The sequence below is a fragment of the Malassezia vespertilionis genome, chromosome 9 (assembly GCF_029542925.1).
Source record: "Malassezia vespertilionis chromosome 9, complete sequence".
NCBI lineage: Eukaryota > Fungi > Basidiomycota > Malasseziomycetes > Malasseziales > Malasseziaceae > Malassezia > Malassezia vespertilionis.
In genome coordinates this window covers 193,977-214,323 of record NC_079255.1, presented here as the reverse complement: position 1 = coordinate 214,323, position 20,347 = coordinate 193,977, and the positions used below count along the sequence as shown (strand labels likewise).

The window sequence follows — 20,347 nt, the reverse complement described above, 5'->3', positions numbered from 1 at the left end:
CATGCCACGCTGTACAATGACGTCATGCCACGTGGGAGTTGCACATCGTGTGCCTGTCTACAGAGCTATGCATCGTGTACCTAGTCGCTTTCCGATAGATCCTCATTATCCTCTTCCGCAGACCTGAGCAGATAGGATTGTGTATTCTCTTCACCCCCAGTCTCTTCGTCGTCATCGACGCTGTCATTGCTCTCGCCGCTGTCGCTCCGCACGTTGATCACCTCGTCGTCTGAGCTAGGCAGGCTACGACCGTGCTTGCGTGCCCGCGAATGACGCAGTTCCTGTAGCCGTGCTCTCCGTGCATTTGAGTCTAATGTACACCGCGTATCTGGTGGCGATACACTTTGAATATCCGAGTCAGATGACGCATCGTCTGACGACTCGACCGAGCCGTCGCCGACCACGAAATCCTCTAGCGACCCAGCTTCGTCGCTATCCCCTTCTTCCGATACGTCCGAATTTACATTCACAGCCTCCGAGTGCCGCATGTTGCGCTCTTCATCTGACACCCCTTCGTATACGATTCCACTGCAATAAGCATGCGCCCTTAACCTACCAGTCGGAATTTGTGCATTGTCCTTCCAAGATCTCGCTTGTACATGCACCGCACCGAAGTACGTCGTCCTCCTGATCGTGAATAACATGGTAAAACGTGGCGGGATCAAACAGTTCTGCGATTAGTCGCAGCTTGCACGCACCGTCCCACAATGCTTTGTGTGTTTCATTTAGTGGGCGTTGCACACCTGTATACTCTCGCACCGTTTCAAGCACGCCCTTGAGCGCCCATAGCTCCAACGGCGGTGCGAGCACTTGCGCACGACACGTCGGGCATACTTTTTTTCGGCGCACAGGCCGGCCAGCAGCGGCACTTTCTTCTTGGTCCGCATGCATCGCAACTGAAAACCATTTCACTAGGCACGAAGCACAAAACATATGCCCACATGGCGTCAAGCTGTCATTAACCACACTTTTGCCACACTTACACGCACGGTCGACCGTACAATTCCATGCAAATATCGCACAAAAGACCATTCTCCACCTTTACAATAAAATTCTTTTCAACCACGTTCTCATCATCCGCTGCAATCAGTATTTGCGCCCCACATACACGCCTCTGCAAGCCGCCGCTTTTTCACGTCGCGCTTGGCCATAGCGCTTCGAAAAGCACAGCGCGCGCATCCCGGTGTATCACGTGACATTGTCGTCGTCTTTTCCGCGCCGACGGTTGTCGTCTAGCTTTGATTACCATGGAGAACGAGGATTTGATTGATTACGAGGAGGAAGTGTCGGTGCCCACCACGGCTCCGGCGGAGGGTGCACCTGCAGCGGCTTCCGGTGAAGAGAAAGACAAGAAGGGCAGCTACGTGGGTATCCACTCTACGGGTTTTCGTGACTTTTTGCTGAAGCCAGAGCTGCTGCGTGCCATCAGTGACCTCGGTTTCGAGCACCCGTCTGAGGTGCAGCAGGAGTGCATTCCGCAGTCGATCCTTGGTATGGACGTACTGTGTCAGGCCAAGTCCGGTATGGGTAAGACTGCCGTGTTTGTGCTCGCTACGCTCCAGCAGATTGAGCCCGTCGATGGCGAGGTGTCTGTGCTTGTGCTTTGCCACACTCGTGAGCTTGCATACCAAATCAGGAATGAATACTCTCGTTTCACTAAGTACATGCCAAACGTGCGCACGGGTGTTGTGTACGGCGGCACGCCGATTCGCGAGGACCAAGCGATGCTTGCAGACAAGACCAAGTGCCCGCACATTCTCGTCGGCACGCCTGGTCGTATGAACGCGCTTGTGCGTGACAAGAATCTTAAGGTTGGCGAAGTGAAGCATTTTGTTGTCGACGAATGCGACAAAATTCTCGATAACCTCGACATGCGCCGCGACGTGCAGGAAATTTTCCGTGCCACGCCGCACCACAAACAAGTAATGATGTTCAGTGCTACGCTCGCCAAGGAGGCGCGTGATGTATGCAAGAAGTTTATGCAGAACCCCCTCGAGATCTACGTGGACGACGAGACGAAGCTCACGCTGCACGGTCTCCAGCAGTACTTTGTGCGTCTCGACGAGGCGGCAAAGAACCGCAAACTGAACGATCTTTTGGACAACCTCGAGTTCAACCAGGTAATTATTTTTGTCAAGTCTGTTGCTCGTGCGAACCAGCTTGACAAGCTGCTCCGCGAGAGCAACTTTCCCTCCATCTCGATCCACGGTGGTCTCCCCCAAGACGAGCGCATCAAGCGTTACCAGCAGTTCAAAAACTTTGAGAAGCGTATCCTGGTCGCGACTGATATCTTTGGTCGCGGTATCGATGTCGAGCGTGTCAACGTCTCTATCAGTTACGATACGCCCTCTGACGCAGATTCGTATTTGCACCGCGTTGGTCGGGCTGGTCGCTTTGGTACCAAGGGTCTTGCCATCACGTTTGTGTCCAGTGATGAAGATGCAGAGGTGCTCAAGCAGATCCAGAGCCGCTTCGAGGTCGCTATCCCGGAGCTGCCCGAGAACATCGAGGCTAGCTCTTACATGAATGCATAGACCTCGATAGACAACACTGTAACACGTGGCTATAGATTTCAAGTGGAGCTGTCCTTGTCGCCTGTGAGCATGGAAGAACCAAAAAATGCAGATTTCCAGACGATGCAGTACTGGGATAAGCGCTACGCGAACGAAGGACCTGACGAGGACTTTGATTGGTTTAGAAAGTATAGCGATATTCGCGAAATTATCCACGAGCTCGTGCCGCAGCGGAGTAGCAGGATCTTGATGTTGGGGTGCGGAAACTCAACGCTAAGCAAGGATATGTTTGACGATGGGTACACGAATATTGTGAATTTGGACTATAGCCAAGTGCTCATCGATAAAATGCGGACGCGCTTCCGAAAGCTGGACTGGCGCGTCATGGACGTGCGCACGCTGCGTGAAAACGCAGCGGTGCTTGGCGGCGCTGAGACGTGGGACGCAATCATTGACAAGGGTACCATGGATGCACTAATGGCAGAGAATGCGTCAGTGTGGAATCCCTCGGAAGCAGTGCTCGATAATGTCGCGCGTGAAGTCGACGGCGTCCTCAGCCTGCTCAAACCACGCACGGGGGTCTTTCTCTACTTCACCTTTGGACAGCCGCATTTTCGCCGGCCGCATCTACAGCGCGACACATGGGCTATAGAGACCCGCGAGCTCGGAGATATGTTTCATTACTACTTGTACATCGGCCGCAAAATGTAGCGACAATAAGATAGCTTACGCGCGTCTCTCTCGATGAGAACTGGAGCTGCGGTGCGAGGTGTAGCGCTCGCGGTCAGGGTCATGCTCGGGGCGCCGGTAACTATGGCTCTCGCGCGAATGCCCACGGTCATGAGGGGTATTTCTTAGACCATCTCTCCTGTCTTCCCTCGTCTTGTTGGTCACCGGCATGTACCGCGCATTATCGTGACGACGGTCTCTGCGCTTCGGATCCGACGTGGGCAGCGCGCGCTCTTTTGCGCCTAGGCCTAGCAGGGCAGCGCGGCGCTTCACCCCTGGCGCTTGAGTCGGGCCCTGCCTCGATTTGCCCACGCCATGCCCATCCTTCCACCCCATTCCACGCAGCATCGCAGCACCAAACTCCTCCACGGGCATATCGCTGTACGCCTCCAACGACGGAGCGTCAGGATGCGTATCAACGTCGCGTTTGAACATATCCTCCTCAGAAGGGTATACAATCACGCGATCCGATGCGCCATCATGCTCGCTATCGTCCCCGCGCATTAATGCGCGAATTGCGTCTGCGTCGCTCGTCTCCTGGGCGCCATGCACAAGATGGGGCGGAGAGTGGGGCGGAGTGGGCCCGGCTGTGTCTGCGGGAGGTGTTGCATCGCCCTGCACAACCTCTTCCTCTGTGGCCTCTTTGTTCCGCACGGAAAGCCCGCGCTGCTGCGGCTCCAAAAAGGCCCGTTCTGGTGCAGTGCTCACGCCGTGCGGTGTGCGCATCGATGCAAGCGAACCTAATGCTGCGCCATGCTTATCCAATATTCCCAGTCTCCGCTTTCGGTCTTCTCGCCAGTCGATTGGGGCCTGCATGGGGATCGCGCGTGGCTTTTTCGATTCTTCTGAGACGCATTTGTGCTTTACGCCAAGTAAAATATCGCTCGGCGCATCCTCCAGAGGGCCCTCGTCCCCGCCCAGTAATGCGCGAGGCGGAATCGCCACATTCCGCCGCGACTCTTTTCCAGAGAGCGAAAAGGAAACGGACGTGCGCGCCGCTGCACGTTCTTGGGCCATACGAAACGAACAAGACGTTGCCAACGGCGTGGCATCTGATTACATAATCGGCCCGCGCAATGCCGCCCCCCGCGCCGAGCCAGCTTACGCCACAATCACCCCAGCATGCACTTCTCTGTGGCTGCTATTGCGCTCGCTCTGGGCGTGGCATCGCTTGTGGATGCTGGAAAGTTTACCGCAAAGCTGCACAAGCATCCTCTAAGCAAGGAGAACACACTCTCGACGATGGCGGCGCAGCTTGATCTGCTCAAAGCCAAGTACAGCACGCGCGCTCAACGACCGTTTAAACTCGGTGGCCAGCTCGCAGAGGAGTTCAGCGAGCACTATCTTGAACAACCTGCTCCCAAGTCTCGTGCGTGGTTGCAGCAGGCCTCTGAGGGACACAATGTGCCATTGTCCGACTTCCTCAATGCACAGTACTTTGCCGACATTTCGCTGGGCAACCCTCCGCAAAATTTCAAGGTCGTGCTTGACACGGGCTCTGCTAACCTCTGGGTCCCATCTGAGAGCTGCATGTCGATTTCCTGCTTCCTGCACAGCAAGTATGATAGCAGCGTTTCGGAGACATACACCAAGAACGGTTCTTCTTTCGCGATCGAGTATGGCTCCGGCTCCATGAAAGGCTTTGTTTCGAACGACGACATGCGCATCGGCGATATTCGCTTGAAAGGTATCGACTTTGCGGAGGCGACCGAGGAGCCTGGTCTCGCGTTTCTCCTCGGCAAGTTTGACGGGATTATGGGGCTTGCCTACGATACAATCAGTGTGGACAAGATCGTGCCGCCCTTCTACGAGATGATCAACCAGGGTCTGATTGACGAAAAGGTCTTTTCATTTTACCTTGGTTCCTCCGAAAAGGACGGTGGTGAGGCCACATTTGGCGGGGTTGACGAGAGCAAGTTCGAAGGTAGTATTCGCTATGCACCTGTGCGTAGACGCGGCTACTGGGAGGTTGCACTGGACAAAATCAAGTTCGGCGATGATGAGCTCGTGCTGGAGAACACTGGCGCTGCGATCGACACGGGCACGAGCTTGATCGCCATGCCAACCGACGTTGCCGAGATTCTCAACAAGGAGATTGGCGCGACCCGTAACATGCTTGGTCAATACACTGTGGACTGCGAAAAGGTCGCGGGACTTCCCGACCTTACTATGACCCTGAACGGCGAGTCGTACATACTTGCACCTTCCGACTACATTCTCGAACTTCAAGGCATATGTGCGTCTGCCTTTATGGGCTTGGATCTCCCCGAGCCAATTGGCCCCATGTGGATTGTCGGCGACGTGTTTTTGCGCAAGTTCTACACTGTCTATGATCTTGGTAGGGACGCCGTCGGCTTTGCCAAGGCCAAGCGTGCGTAAGATAGTTGATTTTGTTGTAGATGCACTCGCAATACTACGCCTACCCTTTACGGTTTCAGTGTTGTAAGGCGGGCGCCACTGCAGGCTAGCCACGGGGCATCAAAATGCGCACTTGTTTCTATCTCGCTTACGCGTGCTATCGTCCGTTCGGAAAATTCTCCCGCAGCGATCATGTCGAACCAACACTGCCTCAGCTAATTTGGCTGTGCATTCAGGACGCTTTCAAATTCTACGCATTGCCCCTTGCCAGCGCCAAAAAAATGTGGAGGCGTCTAGATTTGCGAAATGTTGGTCAGGGTAGAATCTACAGATCACCACGCTGCGAGGGCAGGAATGTATATAGGCGTGTGCAGTCTCATTTCGAATCCTAACCCCACCCTTCTTCACACCTCTTGGCGTAAAGACTACCCTTGACGGGCCGGTCTAAAATTCCTGCTCCCCTAAGTTATCCGCTGGACGGCTCCCCTTTGTTGGTTCCCCACTGCAGGTCAGTGTCTCTTTGTTTCAATTTTTTGGTCTGGTACCAATTTGTCGTGACCCAACATCCCCTATACAAAGCAGCGATATGACCACATTTACACACACACCGGCTGGTCCGGCTACGTTTTCGGCGCGATCGTCCATTGTTCGCTGGACGTTGTATGCATTTGTGCTTGCTGTGATTACGGCGCAGACCACAATGGCACTTCCCACTCCGCATGGACACCTCGTTGCACGCCATGACAAGAGCCACAGCCACGAACACGACAAGAGCCGCAACTTGCTCGAGAAAGAGCAAAGTCTGTTTTCTAAGTTGGCCACGCACCCGCGCATCGGTGTCTTGAAGAGTGCTGGCTTTTTCCCTACCAACGCTGCAAGCAAACCGCAGAAAGAATCTGCGGCACGCAAATTTGAGCACGAGTACCAAAAAGTGGCTCACCAGAACAGTCTTGGCGGCGGTATGTCGGTCGATCTTGGAGAGCTTTTTGGTGACGAACTGGGTGGTAAGGTCAAGGTGAACGGCAATATTGAGTATAACGACGGCATGGAGAGCTCCGGCGGACCACAGAGCAGCTCGTCGTCCTCTATTCCTGCTGGCTCGAGGTTCCGCCACAGCTCGAAACATGCGAAGCACTCGTCCAACCATTCGAAGCACTCGAAGCCCGCGAAGCATTCGTCCAGCCATTCGAAGCACTCGAAGGCCGCAAAGCACTCGTCCAGCCATTCGAAGGACTCAAAGCCCGCGAAGCACTCGTCCAGTCATTCGGAGGACTTCAAACCCGCGAAGCACTCGTCCAGTCATTCGAAGCACTCGAAACCCGCGAAGCACTCGTCCAGCCATTCGGAGGACTCAAAGCACACGTCCAAGCACTCGACGCACTCGACGCACTCCAAGCACACGTCCAAGCACTCGACGCATGCGCACTCGAAGCACTCGCACCCCTCGAATTCACACTCGCACTCTTCCAAGCACCCCAAGTCGTCTGGTAAGAAGTGCGCACGCAAGAGCAAGTCGCGCAGCTCGTCGCACAATGCCGAAAGCACCTCTTCGGGCGTGGGCGGGGCACACGGCGCTCGCGCTGCCAACAACAACAAACCCAAGTTCGGCATGTTCTACCTGATCTCCAATAAGGGCGGCGCGGCTGCCCCCTATGGCAGAAAGGTTACCAACAATGCCCACGGTGGTCGCGTAGCGATGACGGCACAGGAGCCTGATGGCAACTTGCCGAAACAGTTTGTGATTACCAACAACCCCAACTACGGTTTTATCGAGGCGCAAAACGACCTGTACACGATCCGTAAATGGGCAGGCGATCTGGGCAAACTTTCCAGCCAGGAAAACCGCAACGAGACTATCACTGCACTGTTCAATGCCGCGTCGCGCTACTATCCCGACGTCGACACGAAGACTGTGGTGCGCATCATGCTCGCAGACATCAAAGCTGAGTCGGATTTTGAAAAGAGCAACAAGAGTGGTGGCCGCATTGATTCGGGCGACAGCATGGGTCTCTTGCAGGTCAGCCCTGGTCAGAGCTCTCAGGAGCTCTCCGAGTTCCAGAGTAATGTGAACTCCGGGCAGAACACGTACTCTTGGGCGATTGGCACTGCGTCTGACTATGAAATTAACTTTGGCGGAAAGTCGACACTCGGGCCCCTTGTGGACTACGAAACGGGCAAGCCGCTCGATATCAAGAGTCTCACGCAGGAAGACTTGAATAAGCCCTGGGTGAATATCCACATTGCCATGTGGCTTCAGTCGAACTATGCACGGACCGGCAGCCAGGACCCTTCGAATTGGAACAAGATCAGCAAGTCCAGCAAGAGTGTGCGCCAGCAGTACCAGCCTGCGATCAGCCAAATCTTAAAGAAGGCATCTTCTAGTGCATCCTCAAACTCGGAATCAAGTGCGAGTGGCTCGCATTCGAGCGCAAGCTCGAGCGCGGGCTCTGGCAACTTCAACCAGAACAAGTACCAGAGTGAATTAGACTCCTTGAACAAGAACCTCAAGAGCAGGAAGGCGCAAAACACCACGTTTGCTACGGGCCTTGGCTCCTGGGTTGCCGGCGCTGCCGAAGACTCGGGTGGCTACGCTGGCTCGGGCGACGATATCAGCAAAAGTTACTTTAAAAACATTGGTGAAGGTCTTTCCGTCTTGTACACTGGTGGCCCAGACAAGGCCAGCGACTATGGCCAAGATTGGCTCAACAGTGTGGTGCTCACTCCTGGTCTGGTCGACTACTCGTCCTAAACCATGAGCGCCACGTTGGTGCTTCTTTGTCGTACTGCGACTTTATTCTGGTTGAAGAGAACGGCACACACAGACTTGCAGGCAAGTCAGAAGTCGTCGCATCTCCCATATCTTCTCTGTATATCCCTTATAGCTTGTAAATTCGTCAAAAGGTTCTACATTAACTGCATGCGCGCTACTCAAGCCGTGCCCGGCTCTTGCACCACGACGAGCACATATTTTTGGCTTGGAGTCACGAGCATCTCGTAGTGCTTCGTGCGGATACGCAAGAGATTCAACTCGTCCTATTGTAAGTGAAAAGGGTACGCACATCGGCTTCGATCGCCTCAACATTCCTCCGCGCCGTCTCGAGCATTTCGCGCACAAACTGGACAACCGCGTCCAGGGACACTTGCCCAGATGAAAATGCAGGACCGCCACTCCATAGCACGCGTGCGTCGGTCGTCAGCGTCGCGCAGCCGCGGACCCGCTTATGGCGGGTCAAATGAGACAGTATCTGCATCGCCTCCTCGGGCGCATTCTGCGGCAGCGCCTCCAATGTGGCCGGTTCGTCGGGCATGGGGAAAGCTAGTCACGACGCGCGCAGTTCGTGGGTAATAGAGGTGTGTATCTATAACGTACATGCTGCTTCGTCCAGCGCGCCAAAACTGCCGCGGATGGCTTGCGTCGTATTCTCGTAAAGTTCAAGATTAAGCGCAGCCAAAAAGCACGGTACACTATGCCGTATCCCGTCGCTGAGCCAGTAGTCGCGGAGATGCGCTACGTTAGCGAGCCCATCGGCTGCCTCGCCCTGTAGCTTCATTTCGCCAACATTCCCTTCTTCGGAGCTAAAAATGAGTGTGGTAGAGCGTGCACCACGCGCGTACGCAGAGGTCAGCTTGACCTTCCCATTCTCCATAAACCGCAGTTTGTACCCAAACAAGGATTGGACAGCCTCGCGAAATTCGTTCGCTTTGGCGGTAAACACTTGCTTCAGGCGCAACATGCCCTTGTCTTTTAACTGGATCGTTTCCTGCAGCTGGTGCAGCTCATTCCTCAAGTTTTCGACTGTCTGGAGGGGCACAAGTGCGTCACCCTCGGCTGCTGCAGGCTGTGGCACCGTCCCCGCTTCTTGTAGTGCCTGAACTTGCTGCAAAAGCTCCTCATTTTCCTTGCGCAGTGCGTCAAGTGTCGCGGAGCGAATTGCATAATCGCGCGAAACAGGATTATCACCGAGTACAAGACACTTGACTCGAGACTGATCAAATTCGCCGCGGCCGACGCGTGCCCATAATTTGTCGTTTTCTTTGGCCGCCGCCGCGGCTTGCGATTCCAATTCTTGATACTGCGAGGTGACCAATGCAAGTTTCTCGTGCGCCTCTTTGAGCGCGCTTGGATCGCAAGCAGGTGCATCCTTAGGCTGTGCGGCTCTCGCAAGTGCCTCGCATTCCATATCGGCGATCCGCGTAGACAGCGACGTATTCTCCTGTTGCGCTTGGCCAACAAGCGCCTCTAGCTGCGCAATTCGCTTCGCCTGTATTTCATCAAAGTTGGGCGACTGACTTGCCTCTGTCTCGAACGAAGAAAGGAGCTCCTTGCATCGACGCAGCTCATCGCGCTCGACCTCGACGGCCTTTTGCGCATGCAGCAGCGCCCCGGTCTTGTCAGAGAGTTCTTTGGCAAGACTTGACTCATTCTCCGAGCCGCGCTGGGCGCGACGATCCAGTTCCAGATTCGAAGTGCGTAGCTGTTCAACAGAATGTACAAGCCCTTCGACACGCGCGCCAAGACCCATGATCGTGCCGCGTAAAGTGGAAACGTAGTGTGGCAGAGTTTCGCGCGTCATGCTACTAGGTGCATCGACCTGTGGCACAGACGCTTCTACGTTTGCTGCAGCAACAAACGCGGCGTGCTCGTCGGTCGCGATGCCGTGTCGTAGCGATTCTGCCCACTGCGTTTCTTGTGCAACCATCGCAGCGATCTGCTCTTCCTTCGCCAGTATTTCATTACGCAACGAGTCCATACGTTCGACCTTGACCTCCAGCGACCTGTTGGCTTCACGCAAAATCTCTGTGTGTGCACTCGCTTCTCGAAGGCGCGCATTTTCGCTCCCAAGCCGCGTCTTGACCAGTTCCAGTCGCTGGACCGCAGATATTTGCTGTGAAAGCTGCTCTTTTAGCGTAGAAAGTTCTTCGGCGTCCGCAGGTTGGGCCATGGACCGCTGCATATCGTCCTGCGCCGCCGCAAGTGCCGCATTCTTCTCGCGCAGAATTGTATTTGTCTGCTGTAACAAGTCATTCTGTGCTTGTGCTTCTTGTGCGGCCGTCTGCAACGCAATGCGCTCCGATTCTAGCGCCGAGATCCGAGCCTGGGCATTTGCTTCCTTCTCCTGGGCGTCGGAACGCTGCGATTCTGCAACGGAGCGCTGGTGGAGCGACTCGCTGCGCAATGCCGTGAGCTGCTCTTCGAGCTCTTTTTTATCGTTAGCCCATGCTTCTTGTGCCTTGCGCTGCGCTGCACGCTCCGATTCCCATTCGTTCAGCACCTCGACACGCTGTTGTTTCAACGCTTCTAGCTCCCGCGATTGGGAGCGGAACTGCGTCTCCAGTAAACGGTAGGCATGCTGTTCCGATTGGATTCGCTTGTCGTATTCAGTGCGCAGCATAGTAAGTTCGTACGTAGATGGGTGTGGTGGTGATGCGTCCGTCTCGACAATGGAGCGCTTCCTCGTCGATTGGGGCGTAGCGAACGCGGCATCGTCAGTCGCCGAGTAACTGCGCTTGCCCAAGCTTTGTGACGCACCCGAAGTTGACCGGGAAGAGCGCAGCGGTGTATGCATAGAGGCGCTGTACTTGGACAAGTTTCGGTACGCGCCAAGAGGGCCCGCCTCGCCAAGTTTCGTGGCGCTAGACAGACTGGACGGTGTGCCGTATCTTGCGCCCGGGGCAAGGCGCCTCGATGGAACCGGCAAAGAGGAGCTGTGCTCCGCAACGCTGCGCCGCGGTATCCCTCCGGACTGCCCTTGCGGTGTCTGTGCACCGTCAGTCATTGCAAGGAGATTGGCGTGAAGCAACACGGGGGAGGAACAATACACGTGATCACTACGACTGCCTATGCTACAAGCGTTGCGGAGGACGCCAGCTTTGTCTTGGCGTTCCAGAACGCACCCGCGGGCGAGGATGAGCGTGGCGCAGCGCTCACATCCTTACGCATATTCGGCAAAAGCTGAGATGGGGTGCTGCTGCGCAAATCAACGCCACTGTGCAGTGCGTCGAGGAGCTTGGAAACGTCGACAGAGGAGCTGCGGGTTTGGGCCTGGCGAGCCTCTTCACGGAGCGCGGTATTTTCAAGCGAGAGAGACGAGATTTTTTCGCGCAGCTTGTCGATCAATGAGTCGCGTTGGTTAACCTGGTCCTCAAGGAGCGTAATGTATTCCTTCCGACGGTTCCGGAAGTTGCGTGCAGAAATCTTGTTACGGAGTTGACGCTTCTCTTTGCTGGAAAGCTTGTTGTATTCCTCAAACGAGGGGCGGAGGCTGCTCGGCTCGGGGCTGAGGGAGCGATTCGAAAACTCGTCTTTTACGTCGCGCAGACGCATCGGCGTAAAAGCAACAAATGTTGATTCATCTCCTTCATCCTCCTCGTGCTCCGGAGGATGCTGGAGTTGTGTATAACTTTCTTTCACCTCGGGTGTAGGCTGTGCAATGAGGGTATCAATGGGTGGGCAGAGGTCCCTGTCCTGTGGCAGTACAGGTGCGCCCAACACGAGCAGAGGGTCGATCGATTGCGAGCCTGGTGCCGTCTCGCGCTCTTGGACCTTGTCCTGGATAAACGTAGGCGGCTGTGCAAATGTCGTATTTTCTTTTGCCGAATCCATAAAGGGTGGAACATAAAGCATGGGGTCCACCTCTTGGATCGCTTGCTCGTCAAAGTCAAGATCGAGCAGGTTCGACGCCACGCTTTGATCCACGTCCAGCCTTTCCCATACTTGGTCCATGGGGCTGCTGATACTGCCCGATTCGCTCGAGGGAGGAGTAGGCACAAGGCCGCCTTTCTCCATATTGTCTGTAGTCGGTTTCGCCGTGTCAATGGCTTGTTGTTGATCCATCTCCCTGCGATATTTCAGCACGTCAGGGTAGTGTTGCTTGACCAGCCTGTCAACCAGTGCTGTATCAGGCTGTGAGCCTAGCTTCATTAGCTCGATCGTGAGATGATAGCGGAAGACGTCTTCTTGCGTCGCGCCACCGGCGGGAGCAACGGGCACAGCCAGCAAGTTCTCGGATAAGGAAGCTGCGCCGCTACCGCGCGAAACAGCGGATGTCATCGTTTTAATGTACGCTGAAAGATACTTTGGTTTATCCACACGTCAAGACCGCACAATGCAATCTGATGGTGGTGAGACAATCCGGCTGAAACCCGGCCCTGTCGCTTTGTGGCGTCTGGTGCGTGACACGTTTTGACAGAGATGTGGAGGTTATACCGCGAAGGTATAATATTCCATTTGATTCGTTGCGCTTCTGCCACGCGCGTTCCTCCGCGGGATTGACGAGGCTTGTTGCCATACCGCTGTAATCGCCGATGAGTGACCTTGCAGCGCAAAAGCGACAGCTGAGTATCAAGACGGGCGTTGTGAAGCGGTGCGTGCGCATGCAGTAGACTTACGTATAGCCTGTCGAAAGAGGTGCATATGTACACGGATGAATGCAAGGAGCAGGAGGCGGCCGTGAAAAAAGCGATCGACGAAGCGCAGGAGCCGTGGGAAGTCAGGAGACAGGTATGTCGCCTTCATACTTTACTCACATGTATAGGAAGGACTACTCAAGGACAGTGCACAAATGATCCCGGATACCAAGCGCCGCCTCCAGGATGCAGTTGCCGATATCTCGACATTTATTGTACGTGCTAGCGTCATGGCGCGCCTAACAAGCAGGAAGGGCTCACTGAGGATTCCAAGGGTACGGAAGAATTCAAATCGGCGCTACAAGCGATTGAGAATGCACAGCAGCCGTAGTCTTTGTAGATGGATCGCGGTTTTATGGCCCAAGCGTCATGTGGAGGTTCAACGCCCGCTCGTCTTCGCACCATGGCGCCTCCGGCGCTCGATGTGCGGTTTCTCGGGACATGCACATCTCCACTGCCGACAAGGAACTATTCGAGGTATATAGCACGATGAACACTTCTTACTTTAGTTTGCTTGTGAAAATCGACAGGCAGGCGGTCATGGTGTACGTTTCCCGGTACCTCTAATCGCAGCGATTGTGGTGAAGGCACGCAAAGGCAGCTCATCAACCCTGTCGTGCAAGCAGAGACGAAACTTTCTCAAATACGCACGATACTCATCACGCATTTGCACCCTGATCGTATGTCTCGTGCGTGTACCTAACCCCAGATATCCTGGGTGTTGTGCCGCTCATGTTTTCCATCATGGGGCCCAGTGCACCATCGCCTCGGTTGGAGGACGGCTTGCGACTAACAATCTATGGACCACTTGGTCTTCGAGCCTATATCCGCACGACACTCTCTGTGTGCTACGCGTCGCTCTCCAGTCATTTTGTTGTGCACGAACTCTTGTGGCCGAGCCAACCAGCCTATGCTCATGAAATACCGGCTGATGCAGCGCCTACATTCACGTACACGGAGCATGACCCTGCTCTCCCTTCGCATCTCCAAGGACAGACGCGTATACTGCCATGGATGCCGCCGCACGGAAATGAGCTGGAGGGCCTTAATATCCGTATGGATCCAGAAACGTGTGCCTGGGAAGCGTTTGCGCAAATCCCAAATACGGGCTTCTTTCTCTCTGCCGCACCCATCACGCACCGGTGCCCTACACTCGGGTATGTATTCACAGAAGCGCCGTGTGCATCGGTGTCTATCTCGCCGCGCGACCTGGCACTACTCGACTCCAACACAGAAGCGCTTTATGCACAGCAAGGCATCCAACGCCCACGCACGCTGATCCCGAAACTCGTGCAAGAACGCATTCCACTCCATTTGCCTGATGGGAATACGCTACACCCACCGCCTATTGACCGCCCGGGTCGCAAAATCTGTGTCCTTGGCGATACAAGTGACGGAACGGCGGGCCTTACTTCGTTTGGGCCCGATGGACTACCGAACGATGAGCTTCGTGGGCTGTTGCGCCTGGCACAAGATGCCGATTTGGTGGTGCACGAATGTACCTATGCGTATATGTCCGAGACGGACCTTGCTCATGTGCGTACGGAAAGCGAGCAACTTGCACACGGACTACAAACCATGCTGCTGAAGCCAGACGAGGCGGAGCCCCGCGCCAAAGAGCGCGGGCATTCTGTGCCGCGTATTGCTGGCGCTTTCGCCGCGTACATCGGTGCCCACAATTTGGCATTGAATCACTTTTCCGCACGGATTCCCGCGCCGAACGTCGTTGGTACAGCGCCTTTGGTGAGCGCTGCACAGCTACGCGACGACGCACAGCATGCGGAATCTATAAAACGCTTCCATGTCATGCGCGAAATTGAACGGCAGGCAACGAATTGGTGGAACACTACATTGGAGTCCCTACAAAGTGAGTCGCCGGCGCACAATGCGTCCCTGCGCCGCGCAATGGCTGCCTACGATGGCCTTTGCATCCCAATCGCGCCGCGTCCAGTGGATAGTCACGTGTAATGAAGTGCACGGCCGCCGTGCGACGCGTCAATTTTCGCGATGGTCGATGTGGCCAAACGAAAAGTGGCGGATGTGCCGGACGAGTACGATTATGATAGACTTGGGAAACATGAGGGAGACGAGCAGTGCCGTATCGAGGAACGCCGCAAACGACGGCGGGAGATCATGTCCAAGTACGGCACGGCGGAAGCTGCATCTCAGCATGAGCCGTCACCCGTAGCAAAAGAGCAGATGCAGGGAGTGGTACAGAGGACAGCGGATAGTGCGCAGAGCAATTTAAAAAAAGAAGACACCGCGCGTACTCCCTCCTACGAAGAGGAAGATGGTTTTGTGGAAATGGAGGTCGACGATGATGAAGACGACGTGGACGACATGTTCGACCTGGACAGCACTCCCAAAGAGAAGAAAAAGAAGAGAGTACGCGTCCGCAAGGTTGCACTTAGCAACGACACAGCGCACACGGGCATGGATGCGGGCAACGCTGGCCTACAAGACAACTGGGACGACCCCGACGGGTACTACCGCGTGATTCTCGGCGAAAAGCTGGACAAGGGGCGGTACCAAGTCTTTTCAATTCTTGGTCGTGGTATTTTTGCAGCAGTAGTCAGCGCACATGATTTGCAAAACGAAGGGCGCGACGTCGCGATCAAGATTGTGCGTCGGCAGGAGACGATGTATAAAGCGGGCATGAAGGAAATTGGCACGTTGAAAAAACTTGCCGAGCTCGACCCTGACGACCGCAAACATGTGGTGCGCCTACATGGCCATTTTGTGCATCGCGGCCATCTGTGCATGGTCTTTGAGTCGCTAAGTATGAATTTAAGGGACGTGGTGAAGCGCTTCGGCAAGGATGTCGGCCTGAACTTGCAAGCTGTGAAGACATATGCACAGCAGGCATTTGTTGCACTTGCACACTTTCAGCGTGCAGAGATTATACACGCGGATATCAAGCCAGACAACATGCTCGTGAACGAGTCCAAGACGCTGCTGAAGTTGTGCGATATGGGCTCAGCGTCCAGTACAAGCGAGATGGAAATCACGCCGTATCTGGTGAGTCGGTTTTACCGTGCGCCTGAAATTATCCTGGGGCAGCCGTACGGCACGGAATTGGACATGTGGTCTATGGGCTGCACGCTCTACGAGCTCGCTACAGGCAAAATCCTGTTTCCCGGAAAGACGAATAACCATATGCTCCTATTGATGCAGCAGCTACGTGGGAGAATCACGGCTAAACAGCTGAAAAAGTGCCAATTTTCGACGCAGCATTATGAGGATAACAATACGTTTCTAAGCATCGAAGTGGATCGGAGCACAGGGGAGGAAGTGATTAAGCGTGTAAATATTAGCCATGCGCTCGAAGACCTGCATGCAAAACTCCTACCGCGTAATACTGCAAAAGAGATGGCATATACAGAGCTGCGCAAGACGCAGCAGCTGATCGATCTGCTTAACAAAATGCTCGAGCTCGACCCCGCAAAACGCATTCGCCCTGCCGAAGCGCTCGCACACCCTTTTGTCAGCACATAGTCACGTGTACGATATTTTTTGAATTATTCTGCGCGTCATGGAAAAAATTTGCGGCCCAGCCGAGGCGGTTCGCACAACGACACCTACTTGAACAATGTCTTACGGTGGACGCGGTAATTACAGTAATGGTGGCTACGGGGGTAGCTATGGTGGCTCCGGCGGCGATTACGGCGGCTACGGTGGCTCCGGCGGCGGCGGCGGTGGTTACGGCGGCGGCGGTGGTTACGGCGGCGGCGGCGGCTACGGCGGCGGCGGCGGTGGTGGCTACGGCGGCGGTGGTGGTTACGGCGGCTCCCGCGGCGGCTTTGATAATGGTCCTGGTCTTGGCGCTGGTCTTAACAAGGTCAACTGGGATTCGACAGAGCTCCATAAATTTGAGAAGAACTTTTACCGGGAAGATGCGCGCGTTTCCCAGCGCTCTGACCAGGCAATCGAAGAGTTCCGCAGGGCCAATGAAATGACGCTGCACGGTAAGAATATTCCCAAACCTGTGGAAACATTCGAAGAGGTTGGATTATCCGACGCTATCCTGGGCGAAATCAAGAAGCTCGGATTCGAAAAGCCTTCTTCTATCCAGTCGCAGGCTTGGCCCATTGCGTTGAGTGGCCGCGACTTGGTCGCCATCGCAGAGACCGGCTCTGGTAAGACAATTGGATTTGGTCTTCCTAGCTTCGTGCATATCAAGGCTCAGCCGCCGCTCAAGTATGGCGATGGGCCTATTGCGTTGATTCTTGCTCCTACGCGCGAGCTTGCCGTCCAGATCCAGACTGAGATGAACCGCTTTGGTCGTGCAAGCCATATCCGTACGGCTGCTGTGTATGGTGGTGTTCCCAAGGGACCCCAGATTCGCGAGCTGCAGCGCGGCGCAGAGATTGTGATTGCTACGCCGGGCCGTTTGATTGACATGCTCGAGATTGGCAAAACGAATCTGCACCGTGTCACCTACCTTGTGATGGACGAGGCAGACCGCATGCTTGACATGGGTTTCGAGCCCCAGATCCGCAAGATTATCGAGCAGGTGCGCCCCGACCGCCAGACGCTCATGTTCTCTGCGACGTGGCCTAAGGAGGTGCAGCGCCTTGCGTCTGACTTTTTGGATGACTTTGTCCAGGTCAACATTGGCTCGATCGACCTCGCTGCAAACCACAATGTGAAGCAGGTGGTCGAGGTATGCACCGACTTTGAGAAGCGCGGCCGTCTGGTGAAATACTTGGACCAGATCAGCCAGGAGAGCTCCAAGGTGCTCATTTTCACAGCCACCAAGCGCATTGCGGACGAACTCACCAAGTTTCTCCGCCAGGATGGCTGGCCATCCCTGGCTATTCACGGTGACAAGGAGCAGCGAGAGCGTGACTGGGTCCTTTCTGAATTTAAGTCGGGGCACAGCCCCATTATGGTGGCCACTGCTGTGGCCTCGCGTGGTCTTGGTACGTATAAGCATTCACCTACAGATTACTTGTGGCGCAGAGGATGTTGGTTAAAAGAGGACAATGCACAGCAGCTGGCTTGCAACCGAGCCGTATCGCTGGCGATGCTGGTAGAGCACGTTCATTGCCGTGTGGCATTCACTGTGCGTGGAAACGTTCATGATGTAAAACGCCGCACCCCCTCAATGAGTGTGTCTGCTAGTATTATCCAGTCGAAATCAATTGGTTTATGTGTACACGTTTGAGGAACGAGTGATGTCTGCGATGAAGCACCGTGTGCTGTGTCTGCCGTCCGTCAGTCGTTTCTTGTGGTTGCGACGCTTGCACAGATTCCTATTGTGTGGTGTGTTCTCTTTTATAGGCATGTGCTTCAAGCAGCATCTTGTGGCCACACAGTATCATCTGGGTGCCGTGACAGAATACTAACCGTACAGATGTGAAGGACATTGGTTATGTAATCAACTACGACTTCCCCACAAACACGGAAGATTACATTCACCAGATTGGCCGTACCGGCCGTGCTGGACGTAAGGGTACCGCCATTACCTTTTTCACCACGGAAAACCAAAAGTCTGCTCGCGAGCTCGTCTCGATTCTGCGCGAGGCGAACCAAGATATCCCGCAGGAACTTCAAGATATGGTGCGTCCATTCGGTGGCGGAGGTCGTGGCGGATACCGCGGTAGGGGAGGTTCTCGCGGCCGTTCGTTTGGCGGCGGCCGTGGTGGCGGGTATGGTGGTCGTGGCCCACGTAGCTCTGGCGCCAACGCCATCAATCAGCCATCGCGTTGGTAGTCTGTAGAATGCATGGATATGTATGTGGAGGTTGGGTATGCACGTTGCTGAATGCGCATCGTCTCTTGGAATGTAAATGGGCTGCGCACGCTCAAGGGGTTCCAGCCATGGTACAAATTGCCCTCCTGGGAAGCGTGCCTTGAAGAGCTGCATGGGGATATAGTGTGCTTTCAGGAGATGAAAATGACGCGGAAACAGCTGCAGTACGCCATGTGTGTAATGGACGCGTACGAGGGGTTCTTTGACCTGCACCCCACGAAAGGATACTCGGGCACGGCCACGTATGTGCGCAAAGCTGCGTGCATGCCGATTGATGCAGAGATAGGCATTACCGGTCGCCTTCCAAGCCGGCCGATTGGCGGACAAGCGGCAACAGACGGTGTCGACGCCGCCATTGTTCCTGCCCTCGACTCGGAAGGACGCAGCGTGATTCTCGATTGCGGGTTATTTGTATTGATCAACGTATATGCGCCCAACGAAACTGGCCCCGAGCGTCTAGAGTACAAGATGGGATTTCACCGCGTATTGGAAGCGCGCATCCAAGCACTGCAACGTCTCGGGCGCCAAGTGATCCTCGTCGGTGACTTGAACGCGGTTGGCCATCCTATTGACCACTGCGAAGGCAAAAACGTCGATCTTAGTAAATTCCTAGCACATCCAGCAAGGGCATGGCTTCGATCGCTGACAAACGCAGAGGAAGGAAGCCTCGTTGATACCACGCGGACACTGCACCCGGACCGCGAAAAAATGTTTACATGCTGGAATACATTGATCGATGCACGCCCTGCAAATTACGGCGTGCGACTGGACTATATTCTAATCACACCGGGCCTCTTGCCATGGGTCAAGGCGGCCGATATCCAGCCGGGCATTTATGGGTCCGACCACTGCCCCGTTTTTCTCGAACTGCATGATGCAATAGAAAAGGACGGCACACTACTGCATCTCGCAGATCTCATGCATGGTACTGCAGGGATGCATGGGGCTATTAAGGTGCCGAGCCTTGCCGCATCGCGCTTAGAGCCGTTCTGTGCACAGGCACAGCCGCGGCTGGTGGCTATGTTTGGAGCTCAGCGTGCATCCAAAAACAATGCAGTCGTAGCTCCCGTGCAGACCACGTCCAAACACGCAACAGTGCCGCGTGCTATTCCCAAAAAGGCGCCCGCCTCCAAAGGTCAGCCCAACCTTTTGGAATTTTTCGGCGGAGGAAAGCGCAAAGAAACAAGCCCACCAGGCGGACCCAACCAAGACTTAGAGTCACCTAGCAAGCAACTGCGGCTGGCATCGCTGCTTGTGCCTGTTCCTCGAGAAACACCACCGAAAGCGGCAGCGCAATGGGACTCGATTTTCACGCCGCAGCCGCCGCCGCTGTGTTCCATGCACAACGAGCCGGCCAAAGCATGCATCGTGAACAAACCCGGTGTGAACCAAGGACGCAAATTTTGGCTCTGTGCACGACCTGTGGGGCCAGGCTACGAAAAGGGGGGGCGTGCCGAGCCGAGCCTCACGTACAGATGCAACTACTTTGCGTGGGACTCGGACGTGAAACGCAGTCGGAAACCCAAACGCTAATCTTGATCGACTGGCCACTTGGCGAGGAGATGCGTGGCGTACTCTGTGCTGCG

The 20,347-nt window shown here is 55.0% G+C and overlaps 11 protein-coding genes across 11 annotated transcripts; 7 read left to right on the top strand and 4 right to left on the bottom strand.

Annotated features, from left to right (window-relative positions):
- Window positions 1-80: 80 nt before the first annotated feature.
- MVES1_003897 (uncharacterized protein) lies at window positions 81-1,151 on the bottom strand (the record flags this gene model as incomplete). Its single annotated transcript, XM_056208707.1, has 3 exons — window positions 81-528; window positions 611-896; window positions 1,109-1,151. The coding sequence occupies 3 exons, from the start codon at window positions 1,149-1,151 to the stop codon at window positions 81-83; spliced, it is 777 nt and encodes a 258-aa protein (XP_056064682.1).
- Window positions 1,152-1,247: 96 nt separating this feature from the next.
- Window positions 1,248-2,534, top strand: SUB2 (RNA helicase; the record flags this gene model as incomplete). The annotated part of the gene is made up of 1 exon (XM_056208706.1): window positions 1,248-2,534. The coding sequence occupies one exon, from the start codon at window positions 1,248-1,250 to the stop codon at window positions 2,532-2,534; it is 1,287 nt and encodes a 428-aa protein (XP_056064681.1).
- Window positions 2,535-2,603: 69 nt separating this feature from the next.
- Window positions 2,604-3,224, top strand: MVES1_003895 (uncharacterized protein; the record flags this gene model as incomplete). Its single annotated transcript, XM_056208705.1, has 1 exon — window positions 2,604-3,224. One exon carries the CDS (start codon window positions 2,604-2,606, stop codon window positions 3,222-3,224), a length of 621 nt encoding a protein of 206 aa, XP_056064680.1.
- A 15-nt stretch (window positions 3,225-3,239) lies between these two features.
- Window positions 3,240-4,259, bottom strand: spp2 (DNA primase large subunit Spp2; the record flags this gene model as incomplete). The annotated part of the gene is made up of 1 exon (XM_056208704.1): window positions 3,240-4,259. One exon carries the CDS (start codon window positions 4,257-4,259, stop codon window positions 3,240-3,242), a length of 1,020 nt encoding a protein of 339 aa, XP_056064679.1.
- A 105-nt stretch (window positions 4,260-4,364) lies between these two features.
- APR1 (saccharopepsin) lies at window positions 4,365-5,621 on the top strand (the record flags this gene model as incomplete). The annotated part of the gene is made up of 1 exon (XM_056208703.1): window positions 4,365-5,621. The coding sequence occupies one exon, from the start codon at window positions 4,365-4,367 to the stop codon at window positions 5,619-5,621; it is 1,257 nt and encodes a 418-aa protein (XP_056064678.1).
- A 679-nt stretch (window positions 5,622-6,300) lies between these two features.
- Window positions 6,301-8,349, top strand: MVES1_003892 (uncharacterized protein; the record flags this gene model as incomplete). Its single annotated transcript, XM_056208702.1, has 1 exon — window positions 6,301-8,349. The coding sequence occupies one exon, from the start codon at window positions 6,301-6,303 to the stop codon at window positions 8,347-8,349; it is 2,049 nt and encodes a 682-aa protein (XP_056064677.1).
- Window positions 8,350-8,528: 179 nt separating this feature from the next.
- Window positions 8,529-11,377, bottom strand: MAD1 ([phosphatase 2A protein]-leucine-carboxy methyltransferase; the record flags this gene model as incomplete). The annotated part of the gene is made up of 3 exons (XM_056208701.1): window positions 8,529-8,633; window positions 8,660-8,916; window positions 8,971-11,377. The coding sequence occupies 3 exons, from the start codon at window positions 11,375-11,377 to the stop codon at window positions 8,529-8,531; spliced, it is 2,769 nt and encodes a 922-aa protein (XP_056064676.1).
- A 62-nt stretch (window positions 11,378-11,439) lies between these two features.
- Window positions 11,440-12,651, bottom strand: MVES1_003890 (uncharacterized protein; the record flags this gene model as incomplete). The annotated part of the gene is made up of 1 exon (XM_056208700.1): window positions 11,440-12,651. One exon carries the CDS (start codon window positions 12,649-12,651, stop codon window positions 11,440-11,442), a length of 1,212 nt encoding a protein of 403 aa, XP_056064675.1.
- A 254-nt stretch (window positions 12,652-12,905) lies between these two features.
- On the top strand, window positions 12,906-13,338 carry MVES1_003889 (uncharacterized protein; the record flags this gene model as incomplete). Its single annotated transcript, XM_056208699.1, is given in 4 exon segments — window positions 12,906-12,964; window positions 12,996-13,101; window positions 13,136-13,222; window positions 13,234-13,338. The coding sequence occupies 4 exon segments, from the start codon at window positions 12,906-12,908 to the stop codon at window positions 13,336-13,338; spliced, it is 357 nt and encodes a 118-aa protein (XP_056064674.1).
- A 72-nt stretch (window positions 13,339-13,410) lies between these two features.
- PRP4 (non-specific serine/threonine protein kinase) lies at window positions 13,411-16,502 on the top strand (the record flags this gene model as incomplete). Its single annotated transcript, XM_056208698.1, has 5 exons — window positions 13,411-13,484; window positions 13,517-13,552; window positions 13,581-13,687; window positions 13,717-14,874; window positions 15,040-16,502. 5 exons carry the CDS (start codon window positions 13,411-13,413, stop codon window positions 16,500-16,502), a joined length of 2,838 nt encoding a protein of 945 aa, XP_056064673.1.
- A 94-nt stretch (window positions 16,503-16,596) lies between these two features.
- DBP2 (RNA helicase) lies at window positions 16,597-20,294 on the top strand (the record flags this gene model as incomplete). Its single annotated transcript, XM_056208697.1, has 3 exons — window positions 16,597-17,929; window positions 18,364-18,569; window positions 18,819-20,294. The coding sequence occupies 3 exons, from the start codon at window positions 16,597-16,599 to the stop codon at window positions 20,292-20,294; spliced, it is 3,015 nt and encodes a 1,004-aa protein (XP_056064672.1).
- Between the last annotated feature and the right edge of the window lie 53 nt (window positions 20,295-20,347).